Raw genomic sequence first — 24,966 nt, forward strand, 5'->3', positions numbered from 1 at the left:
AAAGATTGGGTGCAGTAAGATGGTAAATAGGCAAGAAATTTCAATTGCGTTTGACAAAGGTAAACAGAGTGTGACCGTGTTCAGCTAGTGATGTCTGGTTCATAAACAAGCTGAGTTTGAGTTCTTTTTCATGAATCGGTCAAAGCATTGCCTGAATCAATCTGAATAAACTCACTAGTTTTCATTCTGAATCATAGGGATACTGCATGCTGAATGAATCGGACAACCAGACAGCTCAGAGTTTATTACTGATTTAGCATCTTTAGACTCCTGCACTAAAGCCACATCATTGCATTAAGTCATATTTGACTGTGTTTTATAAAATGAATAGTTCTGACTGCATTTGAAACTGTTTTGAAACACAGCTCTGAAGCATATATATATCTATTATTAATGTAAAGTTATTATGTTGCTTGGGAACAGTAAATAGCCTACATTACGCTACATAGCTATACTTGTTTGTATATAGGTTTGTTTTATTCAGATTATTAATAAGGTTGAATCTTACAAAGAGTTGTCCAGGTCACATTTTAACCCAAAAATCAAAATAGAAAAAAAATAAATATTTAATAATATTTTGCTTAAAGAAAAATAACTGTTGCAATGTTTTGTTTTTTGTTTTTTCCACACATTTTACCTAATTCTTATTACTCTAATGTGAGTCTTCTTAATACATTAAAAAATATTAATATATAATTTTACTGGTTTTAATTTAAAAAAATAATTTGTTTTGTTTTTTTTTCCAGGACACATTTTACCTAATTCTTATTACTATAATGTGAGTCTTCTTAATACATTAAAAAATATTAATATATAATTTTACTGGTTTTAATTTAAAAAAATAATAGTTTTTAATTAAAAAGCCTTCGCAAACCAATATTGTTTTACTGTAATACAAAAAAAAAGACTATAACAGTAATGTGGATAATCATTAATTAATAAATAATGAGAAACCTGTTTTATAATAATGCATTATAATAAGCTACCCACTGCATTACAATAATGAGAACTGTGGGTAAATGAATGTAAATGTTCTGACAAAAGGTTTCTAATAGTAGTTTACATTGTAAGGTTTGTGTTTAGAGTTTAATTTGAGTTAATACATTTGAACACAGTTAAATATACACTTTTGCATGAAAAAATTATATTAAATTATATTAATTAATTTTTTTGCATGTTGTTAGGCCCAATAGAAGGGTTGATTTCACATTCAAAAAAACACTGCTGTGGTGTACACAGTATGTATGTATGTTTGTGTGTAGTGTGTGACATGCTTTAGTGAAAAGTTAATATTAGGTGGTAATTGTAGCATGTGGGACAAAAATGTCACCATCAATACATATGGCTTTTCAAGGTCACACACTGTGACAGGTTTGGTATGTGTGTCTCTATCCATTTTAGATGTGGGTCACTTTTTCCTAAGTTTTTTTTCCTTCTTCTATATCAGCATTATTCATTAAACTCTGCTGCCTGTCTTCTGTAGTATTGTATATTTCTGTGAAGACAACATCTGTTTGTGTGTCTGTCTGAACCTTCATCCACCAGCTGACATGTTCAGCTTCTTATATTTTTATGACCCCTGTACCCACATGTCCAATTGGACACATGTCATACTGATTTGTTTGGATACCACTTCCATCACCTTTTCACATATCAGGCAAATCACGACCATTTTCAAAATTCTTCAGTCTTTTCAGGTCCTGCAGTTCTGGCTCGGATGTTTTAGGTTTTATTCTTTGGTGCAAAGATTTCCCACACTAAAGGTGCAATATGTAATAATTTTGCAGTAAAATATCCAAAAACCACTGGGCCAGTGTTATATATTTTGTTCACTTAGGTACTTACAATATCCCAAATGTTTGCAACTATTTGTAAATCGTGAGAAAATGGCAATTTTAACCAAGGCTCCGGGACGTGTGTGGAGTCGCCTGTCAGTTGCGTCATACCCGCATTAAACCTCGGTCTGCCTCGGTTTCCGGTTTTATTTTGTAGAAACCATGGAAACACCAAAGACGCTTTAATATATTACACATTTTAAAAGACAAGGGAACAACTGTTTTGATATATTTATGGACAGAAAACAAATTATTGTTATATAGCTCAACACGTTTAGTCTTATTGTTTAAATCTAATTTTCATGATTTTTTTGCAAGTACCATGCTTTACCATGATTCAGAGAAAAACACTATTTTGTGAAGTAGCTAACATAGCATAATCAGATGCAGCTTTATTTTTAGTAACAGTAATACGGCATTTTCTCCATCATACAATATGTTTTAAAATTCATTTCATGCCATTTATCAACACAATCATCATTTAATATGATATTCTAAAATCGATCTATCTTACTGCGTGTCTCAAGCAGCAGCCGCCGCGCAAACGCACAGAGTAACGATATAACATAATTTTCAACACACTCAAATGTATCTAATATGATAAACAGAGCTGCGTTACCTGACCTGAAAAGCGGAAGCAGCGCCGGCGACTGTGTCATAATAAAAGTTCTGATGATCGTGAGGCGTGTGTTGCGCAATCACTCCAGCGGCCTCGTTCAGCTCCCACAACACTCGGTCCTGCTCTGCTTCATATTAGAGTAACGTTAATAATCGCATCCATGAACATGATTTCTTCCCGAATCCTATCCTGATTCTTTTGCACCATCCATTGAGGTGGAGACCACGTGTCCCAAGATTCCGCTCTTGTTTTGAATAGGCTTCTTGCGACCTCTAGCAGACACAATTCTTACATACTGCACCTTTAATTATTTAGTAGCTTACCAGTGTCCATTCAAAGACAGTTCATATAAAAATGACTTGACTTGGGAGAAACAGCTTGCTACCTTATGTGGGTGGATGCATTCTTGCCTATAAGGTTAATCATTTTATACAGGTTTCTTGAATCACAATGACAATCATTTAAATTTGTATTTTGTGATGTTGTCATTTAGTAACCATTTTATGACAGAAGTTAATTAGTTGATTTTGAACATAGAGAATTATCAGATCTTATTTTAATGAAGCACCCCATAATAACCTAATCCTTCCATAAAGCAGTAATAAAGTCGAAAATTAAATTATTTGATTAGATATCGATGAATGTCACCTTGAGAGAATAAAAGAAAATGTGAATCATCCACTACATGTATAATTTCCTCTGTGTGAAATTTGTTGCTAAAAATAAAATCAAATAGGCATGTAAAACTCTGCATTAAACTGAGTAAACTATTAAAAATTATTTGCACGAAAATTAGTTTTGGCAGTACCTTTCTGTAGGGTGTGTTTGCGTGTGTGCACCCTTAGCCTTCCTTTGGCATTTGGCAGTAATCTTTGCATTGCTTTATAGGTAGCCAGCTAGAGTACATCAGTTTCTCACTATATATCAGAATGCATTATAGGTAGACAACAGTGAACTATATATGGAATGAAACACTACAAAGTGCTGACACCCTACATAGTGCACTGTAGTCTCTCTCCTTCTCCTCTGTTTGTTCACATTAGAAGCAAAGGAACTCCCTGGAGCCCTCATCAGCAGCCCATACACTGGTGGGCATCCATCAGCTGACAATAGATCTTTTTAAGAAATATTTCATTCTGACCATGAAAATGTATTTTTTGCATTATTTTAATGCCAAAATATATTTTTGTCCCTATGACAACTGAATTATTTAGTTGTTTTTCCTTGTGTTTGTATATGTAGCATCTTATTCAGGATGAGCCTGTCACTTTTTTGTGTGTGTGTGGCTGAAAGGCAGACAGTCATTAGTTTTTCATTAAAAAGTTTTAAACATAGAATTTCTAAACATAAACATCATTTTTTTTCTTACAAAGTCATGTAAGGTTTCCTTTATGATTATTTTATTGTACATGCTGAGATGTTTTAAACTTCACAGCACTTTTTTGCATATTTTTGTGATTGCTATGCATAGGTTTTATACTTGACTGAATTTTTTATATTTCTCAAATGCCTCTTTTTCTGTATATCCACTACAAAAGTCTCCCAAAAACTGAATGAAAAGATTTGATGCATATCCACTGAAAAAAAAAAAATTCCTTTCCATGGAGGGTATCCTTGTATTTTGAGATTGATCTGTGATATTTGTGTGAGTTAGGCATCTGTCAGACATGTATGGAACATGTTAAGCAGTCTGAAGAGAGATCAGAGAGACCTCTCAATGAGCTCTGACTGTTAACTTGGTTAACTCTGACCTCTAGTGAGCCTGCCTATATCTCTATAGACAGACATAACACGTCTCTCAATGACCTCTTTGGTTCTTTCTCGTTTTTCCCCTCTCTCTGTGTAATTAATGCCTGTGAAGCACAAATCAATTTACATTAAAAACAGAAACACTCTGAAGACGTAATATGAACATGAGTCTAGTGGCCTCTGCCATGTTTTCTGCCCTTAAGACATTGTGATATGCATCAGCGTTCTCTCAAAGGCGCATGTGAGTAACAAGTATGCATATTTATTCAGTAAACAGTTAAAGTTCAAAGCACTTTAAATAGGGAGACTAACACTTTTTCTTTATTTTAATTTATTTAGCCTAAAGCTATAACTCTGTCATCTTCGATATGTCAACAATCATTAACCATGTCAGTAAAAAAACTAATTTCCTAAAATCACATACTTAAACGAAAAAAAAAAAAAACTCACAGCAATACAAAAAATGTTAAAACATATTATAATACATATACATACAGTCATGTGAAAAAGAAAGTACACCCTTTTGAATTATATGGTTTACATATAAGGACATGATAAAAATCAGATGAATAACAACACATGACATATTACTCTGTCATATTTATTTAACAAAAACTAGGCCAAAATGGAAAAGCCATAGGTGACAAGTATGCCTTTTTTTGGAAGGGTTGCCAGGAGAAAGCTTCTTCTCTCTAAAAAGAACATGGCAGCACGGCTTATGTTTGCAAAGGTGCATCTAAACAAACACAAGACTTCTGGAACAAAACCCTTTGGACAGACAAGACCAAAGTGGAGATGTTTGGCCATAATGCACAGCACCATGTTTGGCAAAAACAAAACACAGCATACAAGCACAAACACCTCATACCAACTGTCAAGCGCAGTGGTGGAGTGGTGATAATTTGGGCTTGTTTTTGCAGCCACAGGACCTGGGCACCTTGCAGTCATTGAGTCGACCATGAACTACTCTGTATACCAAAGTATTCTAGAGTCAAATGTGAGGCCATCTGTCTGACAGCTACAGCTTGGCCAAACAGAACAGAATGGCTGAAAAAGAAAAAAAAAAGTGTTGCAATGGCCCAGTCAAAGTCCAGACCTCAACCCAATTCAAATGCTGTTGCGGGACCTTAAGAGAGCTGTGTATATACAGATGCAGAACTGAAGCAACGTTGTAAAGAATAATGGGCCAAAATTCCTCCACAACAATGTGAAAGACTGATAAAGTCACATAGAAAATTATTGCTTCAAGTTATTCCTGCTAAAGGTGGTTCTACAAGCTATTTAAACATAGGTTGGACTTAGTTTGTCACACATTACTTCTCCATTTTGGCTTTATTTTTGTTAAATAAATAATGACACAATGTAATAAGTCTGGTGGTGTTGTTCATCTGAGGCTGAGTTTTTATTATATGCTAATATAAAACCATAGAATTCAAAAGGATGTACTTTCATTTTGACATGACTATATTTTAATATACATATTTTTAGTTGAATTAAGCAGCACAGAAACATAAAGTAACTTGTTTGAAATTGTGTAACTTATATGGTAACACTTTAATTTAGGGTTCAATTCTCACTATTAAGTTGCTTATTGGCATGCATATTTCTAGGATGTTGGCTCTTTGTTAGTACTAATAAAGCACATATTAATGCCTTATTTTGCATGATCTTATTCTACATTCTTAGTTCTACCCAATACCTAAACCTAATTACTACCTTACTAACTAATAATAAGCAGTAATTGGTAGTTTGAGGCAAAAGTCATACTTAATTGTAGACTGGGTAAACCCAGCCTGATCTGCCGGCGATTTGATTTCGCCCAGCAACTCAGTCTGGAAACCCGTACATTCATTTCTACTGCATCTGTTACACTTTTGCGGGAACCAATCACAGACTGGCTTATCCACCTTCCTCGCTATTGGCGGGTACAGAGCTCTTTCTATGGCTCTGAGCGGGTACAACACCATGACGTCTCTCGCACGACCGTCAATCCAATTCCTTTTAACCTCTCAACGATGCTAAATGACTTCTTTAGTTTAGCAAACAAATCGCTCGACTTGGTGTAAATACCACTCACTTTCATGTTTTTTTGCCATTGCTGCTTCTGCAAACCACTGATCAATGCTAAAAACCAATACAAACTATGATCACGCCTCTTGTGCAGTAGGAAATACATAGCAAACTCCCCAGACCAATGTTCAATTTTAAATTGAGCTTGGTCTGGTGATAGCCAGACAAACTTAATAGTGATATTTGGACCTTAATCTAAAGTTCGACCAATTTATATTAAAAATAAATTACCCTGAAACCTAACTATTACACATTATGGTTATAGTAAAGAAATATAAGTAGGTTTTTCTTGAAGGAAAAAAAAGGAAAAAATTAATGTAACACTTTTTCAATATTTGAGTTGAAACTTGCGGAAGGTGAAAATACCCTGTTAAAAAGTGGCATCTATTTTAAGTGATTGCTACACATTTCAACACACAAGTAGTTATATTTGACTTAATTAAGTAGTGTTGATTTACTGCTTGTGAATTTGTCAAGTCCTGTATTTGCCCAGGCTCATTGATCCTGATGGAATTCTAAAAAAAAATCACCAGTAATCTCTTGGAAAGTTTCAACCCTTACACACAGCTCTGGTTATTTTCGGATCTATTTGAATAAAGCACTATTTAAAACTGCTATTTTACGGGTCACCTGAAGAGCCAGGAAGCGCCACAGTCGAGCATTTGTTTGTAAACAGTAATTTCATCAGTTTCTCTGTATTTTGTTTACTGTGAAAAGAAGCCAAAAGTGTGCTTGTGTTCTTATTATTCTGGATGGGGATTATTCTCAAGAGAGATAATAGGTTTATCGGTTTCTCACGCACATTTTTGACCCAAAGTGCAGGTCTGACGGCATCCAGCCAGCAGAAGATATCATTCAGTGATTCTGCCTGTCAGAAAGAAAGAGAGCTAGAAGACAGCAGAAGCATACAAACAGGGAATGGATGGGGCAGAGACTGACAGGATAGGGCTGGTGTGAGACTCCCTCACATCCAACGGATCCCCAAATTATTTGGTGTTGAAAGGCCCAGACAGGACGTCAGGAGACATGGAGAGCCCTGTGTCAGGCTGTTGAGCAGATAGAGAGGTGAAACAGACAGGGAAAACATCTCTTCAGCCTTGTGTTAATTACATCTCCTATCACCCTGGAGTCTGAGTGCCAAGATGGACCTTCAGGGTCAGTACCGCCACTCGCTGGGTAACAGATGAATCATTTCTACAAAACTGGTGCTGTTTTATCACAGTTTAACCATGTATACATATCCAAATGTGAATTTAAAAAAAAAAAAAAATATATATATATATATATATATATATATATATATATATATATATATATATAATAGCATGCTGACTAATTTTCTGTATAGGTACATTGCATAAAATAATAAGATAAACACACAATACAGTTCATAAATTTGAGGTCTGTAATTTTTTTTTTTTTTTCATATTTTTGAAAGTCTTTTATGTTTACAAAGGCTTCATTTATTTGATCAGAAATACAGTAAAAACAGCAATATTGTGAAATATTATTAGAATTTAAAATAACTGTTTTATAATGTAATTTATTCCCCTGATGACAGTTCAATTTCAGCAGCCATTACTCCAGTCTGCAGTGTCACATGATCCTTCAGAAATCATAATTTGATTCTTTGACTCTTTGATTAAAATAAAGTTCAAAAGAACAGCATTTATTTGAAATAAAAATATATTGTAAAATTAAAAATATCTTTACTGTCACGTTTGATGAATTTAATCCGTCCTTGCTGAATAAAAGTATTCATTCTTAAAGTATTTCATGAAATCAAAAAAAATCTTGCTGAACTCAAATCTAGATATTGTATATAATGTCAATTTTTATATATATATATATATATATATATATATATATATATATATATATATATATATATATATATATATATATATATATATATATATATATATATATATATATATATATATATATATATATATATATATATATATATATATATAATTATTTTGCATAAAAAAAATCAATAAAAATATATTAAAGATTTTATGTAATATTATCATAATATTTAAAATGATATTTTCCTACAGATTTTTTTTTTCTTTAAATTTTTTTTAATTTTCTTTAAATGTGTGAATTCAAATCAAGGGCCAGATTTATAGCGAAACCCCTTTTTGGCATTAAAAAAAAAACTACTGAAAAATTAGCGCTAAAAAGGCATGTTCACAGTTATTTCTGTGGCTGACCTTTTTGAATATGCATTTATAGGAGTTTACCTTTCAGACACAAAATTTATGGAAAGATTATTTAAATGAATCATGCAAGGTGATTTACTAATGTTTGCAATTTACTGTTATCTGTGCCATTATTTGCCGCCCAAGAAAAACATGTCTTAAACCATATGCTAATTTGCTTTCTCTTGGTAGATTGCGTTGGTCATTATGGAAATGAACCGGCTGTCTGTGTTCTTTAATTTCTGCGTCATCAGTAGATTACACACAGAACTTTGCCTTGTTTAGTAGATCTGGACCCAAGTGAACTGATCTCACACAATCCTTAACACTTTAACACATTTTTTCCTGTAAGAATGTATAAAATCTGTCAGAAATTAACTTTAAAAATGACCTTTTTAAAATGGAAAAGTACCCTTTTGACGACTCCTCCTCTTTCACCTCTCCTCCTCCAGCAAAATTAAATATTAATCTCCTCCAGTCTATTTATTCTCAATCGATACGCTGTGTTAACACCAAGACTGGTTTCCCATCTCAGCTCAGGCTCTGGTGATTAATATGGCAGTTAGTGGCATCATCTCTTACATTCACTGGTCAATGTGTCATTACTTTCTCATCAAGATTGTGGTGTGACGACCCCGGCACCTGCCACAGATGGCAGAACAGTGTAAATGATTATTTCGATGCAACTTAATGGATCAGTAAATCTACAAGGAATTGGCAGGCACCCGTGATAAATATAGCTAATAGGCCACATTTGGGGATGTGAGATGGGTATGTACAAACAGTCATGTGGATTGTATCGCAGCGAAGGTGCTGGTTTAATAATAAAAAAGTGGGCGTTTGTTTTGGAAGGACAAGTAGTGAGATTGTTCAGTGTTGGATTTGTGTGCATACTGAACAGACTGTTGTTTGTAGTAAATGCTGAAAGTGTGGAGAGAGTTGAGCAGCAAACAGCCATATGGTGATGTGTGTGTATGTGTTAAAGTGTGAGTACATATGCTAGTTTTTTTCTATGGCACAAATTCAAAGATGACTCTTTCTCCTCGCTATCCACAGGTTTTCCCAATGAGCCGGCAGCAGAAATCGCCTTGAAGACTGTGCATGACTGGATTGAGGCAAACCAAAAGAAGGTAGGAGCTGCTGGAAGCGGTAAACTCTTCTTATTTCACAGGTCGTCAGCTACGAGCTTTAAGTTAGAGGAGAACACCTGGTTTGAAGGGCAGATTTTTTATCATAGGAAATGCTCATGAAAACAAGGAAGTGTTGGAACCGGGATCCACAGTCCATTTCCCTGATGGAAAATCAATTAAAGCTCTCGCAGCTCTTCCAGGAGGAAAATGTGAAGTGGCAACTGCTCTCTTCAAATGTCATGTTTGTCTCTCTGTCTGTTTGTACCTCTCTCATGTCACGTCCAGCTGTTTATCCACTACTAAAGACTTAAGATTATGCTAGAATATGCAACTTTGAGGTTTGAGCACGTTCAGAAAACCATTAATGACCTGCCTAGCCTAAACAAATAAAGGCAACAACTTCTCTGTGAAAACCCACACCCAGCTGCCTTGATCATCTGTGCAGCTACTTACCTTCACACGCATTGAATTAGAAAGTATTTCAGCTCGAGTAAAGTCTTTACATGGTCTGTTGACTTTTAAAATGGGTTTGTGCTGCAAACATCTATTTAGTGCAGGAAGATGGAGAATAAGTGTGAATAAAATAAGACTAAATGAATTTTGAAAATCAATTAAGTCGTTACGGTGCTGTTGAGAGACTGAACGCATGAATGTGTATTGATGTTGACAGGTGGATGTGCTAATTAAGTGTTTGACTTGACAGGTTTATTTGTGATTATTTACATCATTTTCTGCTCATAATTGTTCCTGTATGTTTAGATCAAATTGACTGTACATAGCATATTACATGATTTGTTTTGACAGTCATAAGAGTAGATAAATGAAATCTCCCTTAATTTCACATTAACCGAAGTATTGCTCCTACCAGCTAATCATTCTGGTGTTCAAATAAACATGATCAATAACTCAATCGCTCAGCAATCATAAACTGTAATGTAGTGCATACTGTTGAGTTGTTGTTGACAGGTGAATGGTACTGTGATGGTGTTTTCACCCTGGTGGTACATGATATAAGGGATGCCTGGAATTATTTTTTTAAAAGATATGAAATATCAGATTAGTACATTGTGCAGTTTATGCATTATTTTATATTGTTGCCATTTTATAGTTTTCTAGTATTTTCCTTAATGGGAAAATGTCTTACAGTGCCCTCCAAAAGTTTTTAAACTTTGCACAATATCAGCATAAAGTACAAAAGCACATTTTATCAAATATAAAATGAATACGCATAGAACATATAACCATAGTAGCTAATTTATAAAGCATCTTTAAACTGTGTTCTAATGTGTCTGATGTACACTAACCTCATTGGCAATCAATTAGTAAAGCTATAAGGATTTGCCCAATCATTTTAAGAGTTGTATCCAGTAATCCAGGCATCACAGCTGACAAAGGGCCACCCAATGTGAACATACTGTATGTAATCAAAAATAAAATCACTATTGCTGGTCTTCAATGATAATTGCAAGTTACTTTAATGGATTTTTGCTAGAAATAAATTGGATAGATTGGAAGATATTGTTGAGGAAATGGTAGGACTGCATGTTTTTCTGTATAATGGGACAAGTCAAACGACACTACTAGCGAATTACTAATTAATAACCTGAATTTAGCCTTTCATGCTAAGTTGTCTGTTGATTATGTTCAGTATTTAATACTTTATTCGACATGTTAATGGGCTTACTGATCCTTAAGCCTCTTAAAAGCCTGTTCAGTTTGAATTTTTAACATAACTTTTTTCTTTTTTTTTTCTTAATGATGATTTTTCTCCTGTTTAAATATAAAAAATAAAATATTTAGGCTATGCTGAATGATGAACTTGAATATAAATATTTGGTTAGAATACTTTTTTAAATTATTATTTAGTAAATATTTACTTACTTGGTATGACTAGACCTTTCCACTGTGAACCTCCGGCTTTCAGTCATGCAACGCTGACACTGACTTTGTTTATATACTGCCGTAATCCATCCGCTGACCCCATTAAGACACTGCATTTAGGAATTTGCCTTGTTAGCAGTATCTTCCTATTATCTTAATCCAGGTAAGCCCATATATAAACAGAATTACATTAAAACTTCGCAGCCTGCTTGTGAACGTGTAGCAGCTGCAATACTAACAATTTGCACGTGGAAGAAAATGAAGCGACAGCTCTTCATGCTGAAGATATTGAAGGAATCCTGGCTGTTCTATAAGTACATTCAGGATGGACAACAGTAATATGGACGGAGTGTCTTTATTCATTAGTCAGGATGTCTTCTGTAGCTTATAAAGAGGGATATGAATGGAGTAGATCTACTAGCAACCTGTAGTCATGCACTCACTTAGAAAAACAAACAAACAAATAAAACTTCTCATTCCTCCAGGCTTCTCAGAATAGATTGCATAGATTTCTGGGCACCTTTTATTGAATGGCTTTTACCTGCGGGAGCAGAGGGCAGTTTAATTTATTGTGATTGTTAGGCCAAAGCAAAGCCTCCAGGTTGATTGTGAACTGAGAGGAAGTGAGGATTAATTACAAAGTATTTAGCCGGAGAGGACAAAACACAGCAAGAGCCGTAAGAGGGATTTATTGTTCTGTTCTAATGGCGTGTCTTCACCCGAAGTGTTACCTGATCTTTATTACTAACTTCTAACATTGCCTCTGGTTTCTGTTTGTTTTGTTTTTATTTTTTTATTTTATTTTTTTAGACATTTTAAAAGAAAAAGTAGAAGCTAATTTGAATTAATTGCACCTGTTGATATTTTTTTTTTTTTTTTTTTTTTTTTTTTGATGCCTTTTATAGAGACAGTGAAGATATAACATGAAATCACGGGATAATAGAGGGGTGAATAGGATGGAAACATGACACAGGCCAGGCTTGAACCCATACCTCATCAAATATGAGCATAGACTCAGTGTGTTGAACCACTATCCCATGGTTCTAATACCAGTCATGCTTAGGAAATGAGATACTCTAATAATGCTTTAGTGTTTCAACACAATGATAAAGCCTTTAGCTCTTTATTTGATGTTCCCTGCTGATTGTTGCAGATGTTATCACAGTAATATTATTTCTGTTCACCCAAAAATTAAACATTCTGTCATCATTTACTTACCTTAATGTATTTCCAAACCTGTATGAATTTCTTTATTATGTGGAACACAAAAGATTTTGAAGAATGTTGGTAATGAAACAATTTTAATAATCATTGATTTCTAGTGATTGGACAAAAAAAAAAAAAAAAAAAAAAAAAAACCTTTATGTCTCAAAGGCTACATTCAGTCAGTTTTTGGTTTTGACAGCCGCATTTACTTACAGGTGTGAGTCTTGAAATGTCTAGTTCACACAGCAACTTACAGTAGTGTCTCAAATGCTGTCCGTATCAACGGGAGTCAAGCCAAAAGTAATATCAAAGATGGCAACATCCATAAAACTGAAAAGTCTTATCAATTTTGACATGACAAGAGTCCAGTCGAGCCGCAAAATAATCCGTCAAATCTTAATTAACGGACAGCAGCTTTTATATCTGGGTGGAGGGCAGAGCCAAGCAGTGAAAAACTGAGAAGATGAGCATTTGACATGAACATCTGACTAGGTCCACTGACTCTTCTATTCTATTCTATTCTATTCTATTCTATTCTATTCTATTCTATTCTATTCTATTCTATTCTATTCTATTCTATTCTATTCACTAGATTCCATTTTCTCAGTGGCATCCCAGAATACACAGTTGAAATCCCATGCATGAAGGATAATCTCCTGTGCTGAGAGTGCCTATATCCATAACATTGAGAATGCCATTATGGGCTTGGCATGCGAGAGGTACATTAGTTCATCGAGAGTATCCAGGGACATAAGTGCATGTATGCACTACACTGTTAACTTCACAATAAGGTGCATTAGGCCTGGCTTGTAAATTAGAGCCTGGGCTCTTAGCCACCTTAGATGCCTCTACTTATATGTGTAATATATCATGGTAGAGCCGTGCTGCAGCACCTCACACTCCGGCAATTGTGATTGATGACTGAAGGTTAACCTTCGCGGGCCAGGGTGTATGTTCACTATACCGCATTGGGGAAGAGTAATGGAGATGGGGTTTTCTGATGGAAGCGGGGCTGCAGTGAGAAGGGGGCTGGGTGATTCTTCCCACAGAAATCCAGTTTCTCTTATTTCAATATAGTAATAATAGTAGTATATAAGTAGTAGTGTAGTAGAAGTAGTATACTAATAATAGTAGTATATAAGTAGCACAACTCTTTTCAACATTGAAAATAATAGGGAATGTTTCTTAAGCACTAAATCAGCCTATTTAAATAATAATCATGTGACACTGGAGTAATGCTGCTGATAATTCAGCTTTAAAGGGATAGTTCACCCAAAAATGAAAATTTGATGTTTATCTGCTTACCCCCAGTGCATCCAAGATGTAGGTGACTTTTTTTCTTCAGTCGAACGCAAATTATGATTTTTAACTGCAACCGCTGCCGTCTGTCAGTCAAATAATAGCAGTAGATGGGAACTATAACAGTAAATAAAACTTGCTTAGACAAATCAAAATTAAAACCTGAGGCTCGTGACGACACATTAATGTCCTAAGACCCGAAACGATCGGTTTGTGCGAGAAACCGAACATTATTTATATAATTTTTACCTCTAATACACCACTTCGTTCAGCTTCCTGTTAGTGAGGTCAAAAAACACGTTCTGATGACGGAAGTGATGTCTCGCCCATATACTTCAATGAGTGTCAGACATCACTTCCGTTGTCAGAGCGCGATCAGACCTCACTAACCAGAAGTTGAACATAGTGGTGTATTAGAGGTAAAAAATTATATAAATACTGTTCGGTTTCTCGCACAAACCGATTGTTTCGTGTCTTAGGACATTAATGTGCCGTCACGAGCCGCAGGGTTTAATTTGGATTTGTCTATGGAAGTTTTTTCGACTCTTATTGTTCAAGTTCCCAATCACTGCTATTATTTGACTGACAGACGGCAGCGGTTGCAGTTAAAAATCATAATTTGCGTTCGACTGAAGAAAAAAAGTCCTCTACATCTTGGATGCACTGGGGGTAAGCAGATAAACATCAAATTTTCATTTTTGGGTGAACTATCCCTTTAATACCACAGGAATAAATTACATTTTAAAATATGTTAAAATAGAAAACATTATTTTAAATTGTAATAATATTTCTCAAAAATGACTGTTTTACAGTATTTTTGAACAAGCAAATGCAGCCTTGGTAAACATAAAAGACTTCTTTCAAATTTTTGAATGGTATTTGTTTTTTGTTTTTCTGAGTTACTTTTATTTCAGCCTATGTAGGTTCAGAGTGTTTAATGTAATTTAGTATTTAATAAGGCACTATTGAAGGAACTCTTTCATAACACTCTCAGATAAGAGTGATGGATTGCTGTGGATTTGACATAGTGATTCAACTTTGCAGCAACTATATTCCCTCATCTCCACTTCTTTAAAGTTAACTTCCTGAAAATTCTACCCACACAAAATGGCGTTACAAACACAAAAGGGACCATTGAAATACATACAAGCATCCCATCCCTCCAGTGTGGACCGTGGTGGTCTAGGCTTTGAGGTGATGCTCTTTCCTGAGGTTCTTCTTTTAATATGAGATAGATTAGCTTTGTGTTTATCTCCTGGTCCAGTCCACCATGGCCCTGGTAGATTTACAGAGCTTCACAGAAGGCATTTGTGCCCTCCGTGAAATCATTCTGAAAAGCTAAGCAGTGGGTGTTTTTTCTTTTCTTTTCTTTTCTTTTTTTTTTTCTATTGTGGTAAAGTTCACATCGTCTTCAGTTCTGCATGTTCCAGCTCTGTCATGATCTCTCACATTTGAGGGCATCAAAGTAGGAAGTCACACTTTCATCTGCTCTTATGAGTCCAGACAACTCTGCACCCTCTTTATCTCGGATGTATTTCTCATCAGTGTGATTTCTATATGACAGATTATGGCAGCCGTAGACATTCAATGAGCCCCCTGCCCCAACGAACATGATGAATCAATTACAGCTGCTGCCCTGTTTTTAGAGGTTTAATAAGCTGTATTGCTCTATTTCACTGCTTCTTAAAGCGCTGGTCCCTAAGCCAAACTGGGTCATGGACCTGTAAATGTTAATTTGCTGCATGTTTTAATAATATGTGCAGTTATTTCTTTAGTAAGGTTAACTGAAATGGCAAAGAGCAAATGCACATTTTTCAGCCTAATCTTCCACATAGTTTGTGCTACTGCTACTGTTTGTGCTAGAAAGAAAGAAAGAAAGAAAGAAAGAAAGAAAGAAAGAAAGAAAGAAAGAAAGAGAGAAAGAGAGAAAGAGAGAAAGAAAGAAAGAGAGAAAGAGAAAGAAAGAACTCAGTCTGATTGCAGCTGCCTTTTTTCAGGGCTGTTACACTGCCTGGAAAACTCTGCTCCACTCACAGCCACTGATTGTCCATATGCCATCAGCGTGCTACATCTCTCTGCTACATCAACCAGCTCCAGTCATCTGTTTGCTTTATTTCCCATTTTCACATCTAATTCGATGTAATTCAGACCTACACTGCTTTAATCTGGCAGTGAAAAATGCAGTGTGACACTTTATTTGGCTGTCGCTTCTAAATTCGCAACCAGCAGACGGTTTAATATAGCGTCTCGGACCCTGGTCCAGACGGCCTGCATCACCCACACGGCTGTGACACATGAAGCAGATTGTGGAGATTCCCTCCTAATAAAACCTTGACTGAACCAGGAATCCAGGCCATGCTCAGAGAAACTAAGCATTACTAAACAACGCTGCACTTGTGGCTTTTAAGGACTGTGGTCATTTTTCCTCCTCAGGGTTTCTGTGGGTCTTAAGAAGGTCTTAAAAAGACTTAATTTGCCCTTCCACAAATTAAAGCCTTTAAAAGGTCTTAAATCAGAGCACACAGTCTTACATTCACAAAGTCATGGCATTAAATGTTGCCTGCACTACAAAAAATGAATATCTTCCTCATTATTTTTGTCTAAACATCTTTAAATCAATATACATTCACTGGAAATGCAGAAAGAAGATGAAATTCTGAGAAATTATGGTACAAAAAAAAAATGGTACAAAAACATATGTTAGTGGGTTTTGAATTAAGCTTTGAATTAAATTTAATTATGTTTTCTGAGCCCATTGGCAGGTATTTGTTCATTTTAATCATATTTTAAGAATCTTTCAATATTTGCACTGGAAAACAAGACAAAAAAGACTGAGAACATTACTTTTTTTTTTGCGGTAGGATGAGAAGGTACAGTAAAAGTTATGTCCATATTTTTTTGTTTTTTGTAAAATTAATTAAAAATTATTACATGTAGAGAACATATTGACATGTTTTGTTTTTCCTTAAATTTTCTTTACTTGGTCTTAAAAAAAGTCTTCCTTTATAAAAACTGCAGAAACCTTTCTCCTGTTTTGTTTGTTTTTATAAACATGTTTGTTTATTTTTTTACCATCTGTCATTTAAGTTTGTGGATAATAAATTCAATCCCCCACAGGAGCTCTGAAAACTGAGATTGAATGGCTAATAGAAACAAATGCCTGTCGTGATGGTGCGATTTGCTATCCGAACGGTAAATATCATTTCAAGTTCAGCAGGGACTGTGGCAGGTAAGAGTGTAAAATGACATCAGGGAGATATTTGTTGTCATTTTTGAAAGGAAGATATATTGAGAATGTCAAACGGAGAATAGGGCAGAATGGTTTTTCCGTTGTGGCTATTCCAAACAAGCAGCCACATATATACCTAAAGTCATCATGAGACTCAAGCTCAAGTGCTTTTTCCTTTATTTAACAATAAAAATGAGGGATGAGTGACAGAATTGACCCTTCGCAAAGACCCGCGCCCCTTAGTTACTGTTGCTTTGTCCGACAAGCCGTGGCGCTGTCACACCACACGCAGTGAAAAATACATTGCAGAGCAAAGAGGACAATGACAACACGTCGACAGACAAGACAAAGCAGGTTACTTATAATATTAAACAAAGTCCCAGCTTTCAAACTGTGTAGTTATTAAAGAAATTCAAACAACAAAAAAATGTTGTTTTTTTGTCAGATGCTTGGAAAATAAAGCTGCCTCATTGATCTGTTACACTTTCTTTGATATTTACAATCTATTTATTTGTTTTAATAATTTTGTTGTCTGAGGACAAGCAGTAGTGCAAGGTCTAAGAATTAAAAAAATAAAAATAAATCACATCAAAATAAGAATGCTTGACCCTTTGTTGTCAGGTAAGGTTAGTAATGACCTTTTAAAAATGTGCTTACTATCAGTTTATATAGGAGAGGGAATAACTGAAGTGAATTCAAATCATTTTGTAAGTCAGAAAATCCACATTGGCTCCATTTTGAGTTTTCCAAATGAGGTTCCCTTTAAGTTAGGATTCTGCCTTAGAAGGCAGTTGGCAGCATGGCAGCTCGCTAGGTTTTGAAACTAAGCTAAAATGTTTTTAACTTAAAGGTGAAGTGCTCTTTCGTGTGGAACGGTTCGCATGTCTTTCATTGCTGTAGGTGGACACTGGAGACCAGACGGGGGCGTTCACCAGTTGCCAGGCGGCCGGTTCAGTTCAGGTGAAGGCAGTGAGAAAGACACAGAAACGTCAGATGTTTCTTCTCAAGGTGCTCACCGAACTGAGACGCTGGCATCTCTTTTGTATCTCACATTGGTGTCACACCTGCCATCACTATGCTGAATCTTGTGGTGTGCAGAGACATCTTAAGGCTAACTCCAGACTACTACTTCATTCAGAGTGGCTGCAGGCCTTTTTTTGAAGTTGTCTGGCCTTTCTTTTCAAGTTTGTGCCATGCTACCATAGAGAAACCTGCCGGGGTGAGGTCAAAAACAAACTGAACACAGCGAGAAACTCATGTTGTCGTATGCACACACACATTTACACATATTACCATGATGGAGTAGTCCAAGTTGGAGTCACTCCAGGGTACCGCCACCAGAGACCTCTTTAAGCACTGCTCACTTTCCTTCCGTGTGTCCAATCAGAGCGCACAATGCTGAGGGTGCACTTTTATTTTCCTCTCTACCGACATGGAACTATCAATCTCAATAGAAAAGGTCATAACCTGTTTATCTAACACAGCCCTCTATTACTTATTCACTGTCCCAAAAGGAAACAGCTGTGGCTTTCAGAAAACTTGTGTTGTGTGATGCTATATGTCAGCCAGTAGCATGTTTATACTGTGCACTGTACTGTGTGTTTTTTTTTTAACAATTTATATACATACAGTCAAATCAAAATGTATTGAGACACCTTAAACATTTCATTTATTAATACAGTTTATTCACTATAGTTTAAAAAAAAGGTAATACAATATATATATTATATATTTATATATATATATATATATATATATATATATATATATATATATATATATATTTATATATATTATATATTTATATATATTATATATTTATATATATTATATATTTATATATATTATATATATATATATATATATATATATTTATATATATATATATATATATATATATTATATATTTATATATATATATAAAAAAACAGTACTATTGTGAAATATTATTACAATTTAAAATAACTGTGTACTATTTAAATATATTTGAAAAAAGTAATTTATTCCTGTGATGCAAAGCTGAATTTTCAGCATCGTTACTCCAGTCTTCAGTGTCACATGATCCTTCAGAAATCATTCTAATATGCTGATTTGCTGCTCAAGAAACATTTATGATTATTTTCAATGTTGAAAACAGTTGTGTACTTTTTTTTCAGGATTCCTTGATGAATAGAAAGTTCAAAAGAACAGCATTTATCTGAAATACAAAGCTTCTGTAGCATTATACACTACCGTTCAAAAGTTTGGGGTCAGTAAGAATTTTTATTTTTATTTTTTTGAAAAGAAATTAAAGAAATTAATACTTTAATTCAGCAAGCCTGCATTAAATCAATCAAAAGTGGCAGTAAAGACATTTATAATGTTACAAAAGATTAGATTTCAGATAAACACTGTTCTTTTGAACTTTCTATTCATCAAATAAATATTGTACACAAATATTTTGTACAATTGTACACATTAAATGCAGCAGATCAGCATATTAGAATGATTTCTGAAGGATCATGTGACACTGAAGACTGGAGTAATGATGCTGAAAATTCAGCTTTGCCATCACAGGAATAAATTACTTTGTGAAATATATTCAAATAGAAAACAGTTATTTTAAATTGTAATAATATTTCACAATACTACTATTTTTACTGTATTTTTAATTAAATAAATGTAGCCTTGGTGAGCAGACGAAACTTCTTTTAAAAACATTAAAAATCTTAGTGGTTCCAAACTTTTGGACTATACTATATATCTGATACCATTATCTGTAAATAATGGCATAATCTGTATACATCCATACTAGCTATCTTCTGAGGAAGTTATTTGGTTGTGTCCTAATGTATCCAACTACACTAAAACTAATATGATGCTAACTGGATTACATATTCATTAAGATAGAAAATAGACTAAACATAAAGAGAATAATAATTAAATTCAGTTGTTTAGATGTGTTGATTGTTTTGACACCACATTACAGTCTTCAAGAGAAGGGCGTCGCCTTAGCGCTTCTCCTTGTTGACAAATTGTCCTTCTGTCTCTAATGAAGTGTGTTTGACAGCCTTACACCACAGAAAACAGTGTAATTTCATTGTATTTTTTTCTTAAATGTACATTTCTCATAATATGATATAATGAAATCTGGAAATGTGTGATCTTATTTCTTACTCTGTTGATAACAGTGCTAAATGAAAGAAATAATGTGAGAACTGTACTGTAAACAGGCAGCGAGGGTTATAATTAATCATCGGATCATATGAGAGATATACATAGCCCAAGGTTACAGCCAATTGCTCTCACAGTGTCAATATCCCCATCCACGATATGCTTGCATGAAAATCAATTTCGATGATGCCTCTGCAAAGACCAATTTGACTGTTCGGGAATACAGGAGAGAAACCTGCTCATCAAAAACCTGCTCATTCAAAAACCTGCTCATTCAAAAGACTGTTTTTGACCCTTATCACTCTTGATAAAAGAATTAGACATGATTTTAATGAGCTTTACTAATTGCATTTACATATATTACTCTCTCATGATTTTTGTTTGCTTTGCTGTCACAATTCTAAAGATGTAGGTTATCTTGCTTCCAAACTCTCCACCTGATTCATGAAGCTTTCATCTTTAATGCATATAGATCCCATTCGACCCTACTTATCAAATTGCATTCGATAGAACGGGCCTAGCTCAGAGAGAACTTATTGCAGAAACAACAGAGAGCCAGCGCACGTCCTCCAAAATAAAGTGATGACATCCTCGTCAGTGAGTCGTTTATCATAGGGATTAATTATGCTTGCTATCTGTGGCTTGCAGAAATGGAAGATTATGAAAAATGTAATGGCCACTTTTTTGCCTCTCTCCCTGGTGATTGTATTAATATGGATTAAGCCATAAACCTCAGGCCTTAGAATGAAAAGACACTTGTCAGCATTTTCTGTCCTTCATGACAGAGGCGTTGCTATTATTGAAGATCTGTTGCATATCTTGACTGACAGGAGATTATGGAAGAATAGATCATGCTCAAGTACATAAAGTACATTACTTCATGTCTTCCTTCCTTCCCCCCCCCCCCCCTTCTTTTCTTCCTTTCTTTCTAGCTTTGTTTTTTAATTAAGTTCTTCATTCTGTCCTTTTTGTTTTTTCGCTTCCTGATTTATTTCCTTAATTTTTCTCCTCATTCTTCATTCCACCCTTCCTTTCTTCCATTTTTCCTTCTTTCTCTCTTCCTTCCATCCTTCCTTAATTGCATCTTTCTTTCTTTTTTTTACTTTTCTTCCTCATTTATTTCCTTTCATTTTATTTTTCTCTCTTTCTTCCTTTATTTGACCCCTTTCTTCTTTCATGAATGTCTTTTAGCTCCTTTCACATGCGGAATGAGCTGTTTTCTGAAAAAATAAATAAATTGAATAAACTCTGAAATGAGCTCAAACTGCAGTGACAGATTTTTCTTTGTATCTCGTGCACCCGTTCCACATCCAGACTGACGCCTGTTCAATGTCACAGACAGATCAATCAATTGACTGGCCTACATTTGGCACCATTCTTTCCCTTCACTGGCTTGATGTTATATTGATATAGAAGGGACTTTGTGTGGCAAAGCATAGATTACTTTCTCTATTTGGCCCACACTGTGGCCTTTACCGTTGCTAAGAAGCAAGCTGAGGGTTGACCTTGTCCTTTTGGGATAACCTTTTCCAAACTAGATTAGACTAGCTGTGATTCTAGAACTAGTCTCTTTAGGCATCGTTGAATTTTTTTTGAGATTCATCAATGTGTCCAGTATTGACCGCTTAACTGGGCCCCGTATGTTAACGCTGCTCAGGGTCTGATGTTGTACTGAGTGATATATCCAGGTTAGGAAGGTGGAACGCCAGTGGGGCGGGAGTGAATGTCTCAGATCAACACAGGTGAACCAAATGATCTTCATCTCTTACCTTTCCATTGCGAGGAATCAGAATCAGCCTCAGCCTCAAAGCATGGCCTAGGGCCACAGCCAGTTTGAAAGTCAATGTTTGTGCATTAATTATGTCCGCTCGAGGGGGTTTAACCAGACATGGGTTTAGACCGCTAGCTTCAACATGGCATGCACATCAATATGCCGCATGCTACCCGGAGGGCAACGAATCGCACAGATGACAAACCCCAGCGCTAATTTGTTTGAGTGTTGTATTGGTAGATGTGTAAACATATTTTTCAATTTGAACTGGGTGAACCCAATTACTTCTGTCTCCACAGTTGGGTCAAGCGTCAATACTTTTAGTTTATTTTGACCGATATTGTATTTTTTGTTTTATTTTCTCATACATAAAGATTGTGGTTTCTTTCGACCAACATTTTCTTCAAAGTTAAAAAATTAGTTCCCTCAAAAAGTGCTCACAGATACAGTACAGTTTATACACTCTTTGTATTGTGTCTGTACACATACAGTAAGATGTATTACCTTCAGACTATGGGATTAGGGTCTCTCTCTCTTTTTTCTTGTTAGCTGTCCTTAAAGAAAAGTGGTGTCACTGTACCTCCAGCACATTATTTGACCTTTATATGGATGATTGATAACAACTTCACTGGCCTCAAGATATTTCATGTTGTCCATGTGGTGTCAAGGCCACTGTGTGCATAAGGGAATGGAAACTGAAATGCTTCCCTAAGTGGGGACAAATTTGCGACACTGACCATATGAACTCCTTTGTTTAAAAGGTCAGATGTTTTACATGATCATATCATGCTGGAGAACATGATCCTCAGATCATGTCTGTTGGATTGTTGCTGTACATTTTGTATTACAGTACTTGCATAACAAATTCTGATAATTTTTAATTTAAAAAAAAATGTGTGTGTGTGTGTGTGTGTGTGTATATATATATGAGTATGTATATATTATGTGTATGTGTATGTATATTTATGATGAGAAAAATAAGGTCTATTTTCATTAGTCTTTTCAGACTTTTTGACCCTGATTTTGAGTCAGTGAAGTTTCCCAATGTAAGTTTTCCCAATGTTTCTGGTTCCGTGCACATGAATAATCTCCTAACTCACTAAATACAGACAGCATGACCCCCCTCTACAGCCCATGTTCCTACAGGCAAGAACACATCTGGAGCATTTCTGTTCTTCCAATGACCTGCACGAAGAGGCTGTCCTTTTATCATTTATCACATTTCACACTTCAGTTTCTTTATACAGTATGAAAAGAAATAAGATTTGCAGAATAAGAAACTGCATAAGGATACCTTGCAGGGAGAGATCTTCCGGCACACATTCTGACCAGCTCTTTGAAGATCAAGTACATCTGAAGTTGCCTAGTGGGTATTTAGACATGTGTCATGGAAATGGTATGGTATTCTTTGAAATACTTTGGGCTACCACATAAATAGCAAGGTTTGTGAATATAGTAATCATATATAAAAGTACCATGGTATTATTATCTCCATTTTGAAGAAGCTACTTTGAAACATAATCATAATCAAGTACTCTACAAGCAATTAACAAAAACGTAGCTAACCACATTGAGGCTATTTTTGAGGCCTAACTGTCAGAATTTATTTTCATAATCAGCAGTGTCTGTTTATTTTATCTGACAAAAACAAAGACCTCTAAAGTGACAGCACTTAACTCGAACAGACGATTTTGCATTTAATCCATCTAATAAAACTAGAAACGACCCCATTTACTGTCTGTAACTGGATCAAAAAACACGGCAGCATTTAACTAAATGTTTCACTTTAAAAAATAGTAGCTGTAAATTGCAGCACAGGGCTTTCTGTGTCGACTCATTTTTTTTAACTGGTTCATGTAAATGAAGAGGATTTCCCAATGCTACAAATGAGAGAGGACATTGTAGGAGTGTGTATTATTGCCGAGCTTGCTACATGCGTAATTCAATGTGACAAAAAACAGAAATATAGCATTTTGTCACACTACACCACCTATGTTGGGAAACAGTAGTTTGTTACTGAAAAAGATGCACTATTTTGAAAACAGCTGAGCTACTGCCACTACTGAAAAATGTATTTAAGTTAGTCGCATTTCTATTTTTAGTTATTTTTTCTTCTTCAATTCTGCACTGTACTACCAGAGTACTTTTCTGGAAGGGTCTGTAGCACACTGAACTAAAGAGCGATGGATGTTGCTGGAGTGTGCTGGAGCAGGTTAGGCAATCTTTCTCTCAGTGTTTCAGCAGCTGTAGCAGTGGCCGTACGGGGGCAGAATTAATACGCTGACCCTGTTAGGAGAGGCAGGTGGTCTTGAGAGGGGGGTCGCACCTGTCTGAAGAGAGGTCACCCTCTTCTGTTCATCTTTCTTTCTTCTTGTTCACCTTGGGCTCTTGCCAAAACTCACACATCTCTCTCTCTCTCTCTTTCTCCCTCTCTCAAGTGACTCCACAAAGTCATTCTTTTGTTACTAACTTTTTCCAAAACCTGAAGATGTGTTATTGATAACGGACAGTGTGAATGTTCTCTTAAAAGCTATTGGATCGCAATCTCATTTCCAGAGAGGCATGTTTGAGGCCGCAGAGACGGCCCCGCTGTGGGAGCGCCGCTGGGCCCGGCGGTGTTCTCATATAGGACATCTGCTCAACGAGGCCTTGGTTTTCTGCTTCTCATATGACCAATGCATTTATCAAACTCAGCCTGAACCAATATCACACTGTCACATAGGAGCACATGGCATTCTATCACTACGAAGGTCTCTGACAGGACAAGTCCTTTCCTATTATTGTCTTCTTGTGTGTGTGTGTGTGTGTGTGTGTGTG

The 24,966-nt window shown here is 35.5% G+C and overlaps 1 protein-coding gene across 3 annotated transcripts in view; it reads left to right on the forward strand.

Moving 5' to 3' along the window:
* Positions 1–24,966, forward strand: part of macrod2 (mono-ADP ribosylhydrolase 2) — a 601,684-nt gene that overhangs the window by 435,112 nt on the left and 141,606 nt on the right. For all 3 annotated transcript variants that reach the window (XM_067386580.1, XM_067386581.1, XM_067386582.1), the window contains exon 8: positions 9,537–9,610. In XM_067386580.1, coding sequence (XP_067242681.1) covers positions 9,537–9,610 — 74 coding nt within the window. The remainder of the gene's footprint in view (positions 1–9,536; positions 9,611–24,966) is intronic.

Source organism: Chanodichthys erythropterus, chromosome 5 (assembly GCF_024489055.1).
Source record: "Chanodichthys erythropterus isolate Z2021 chromosome 5, ASM2448905v1, whole genome shotgun sequence".
In the NCBI taxonomy this organism is placed as follows: Eukaryota; Metazoa; Chordata; class Actinopteri; order Cypriniformes; family Xenocyprididae; genus Chanodichthys; species Chanodichthys erythropterus.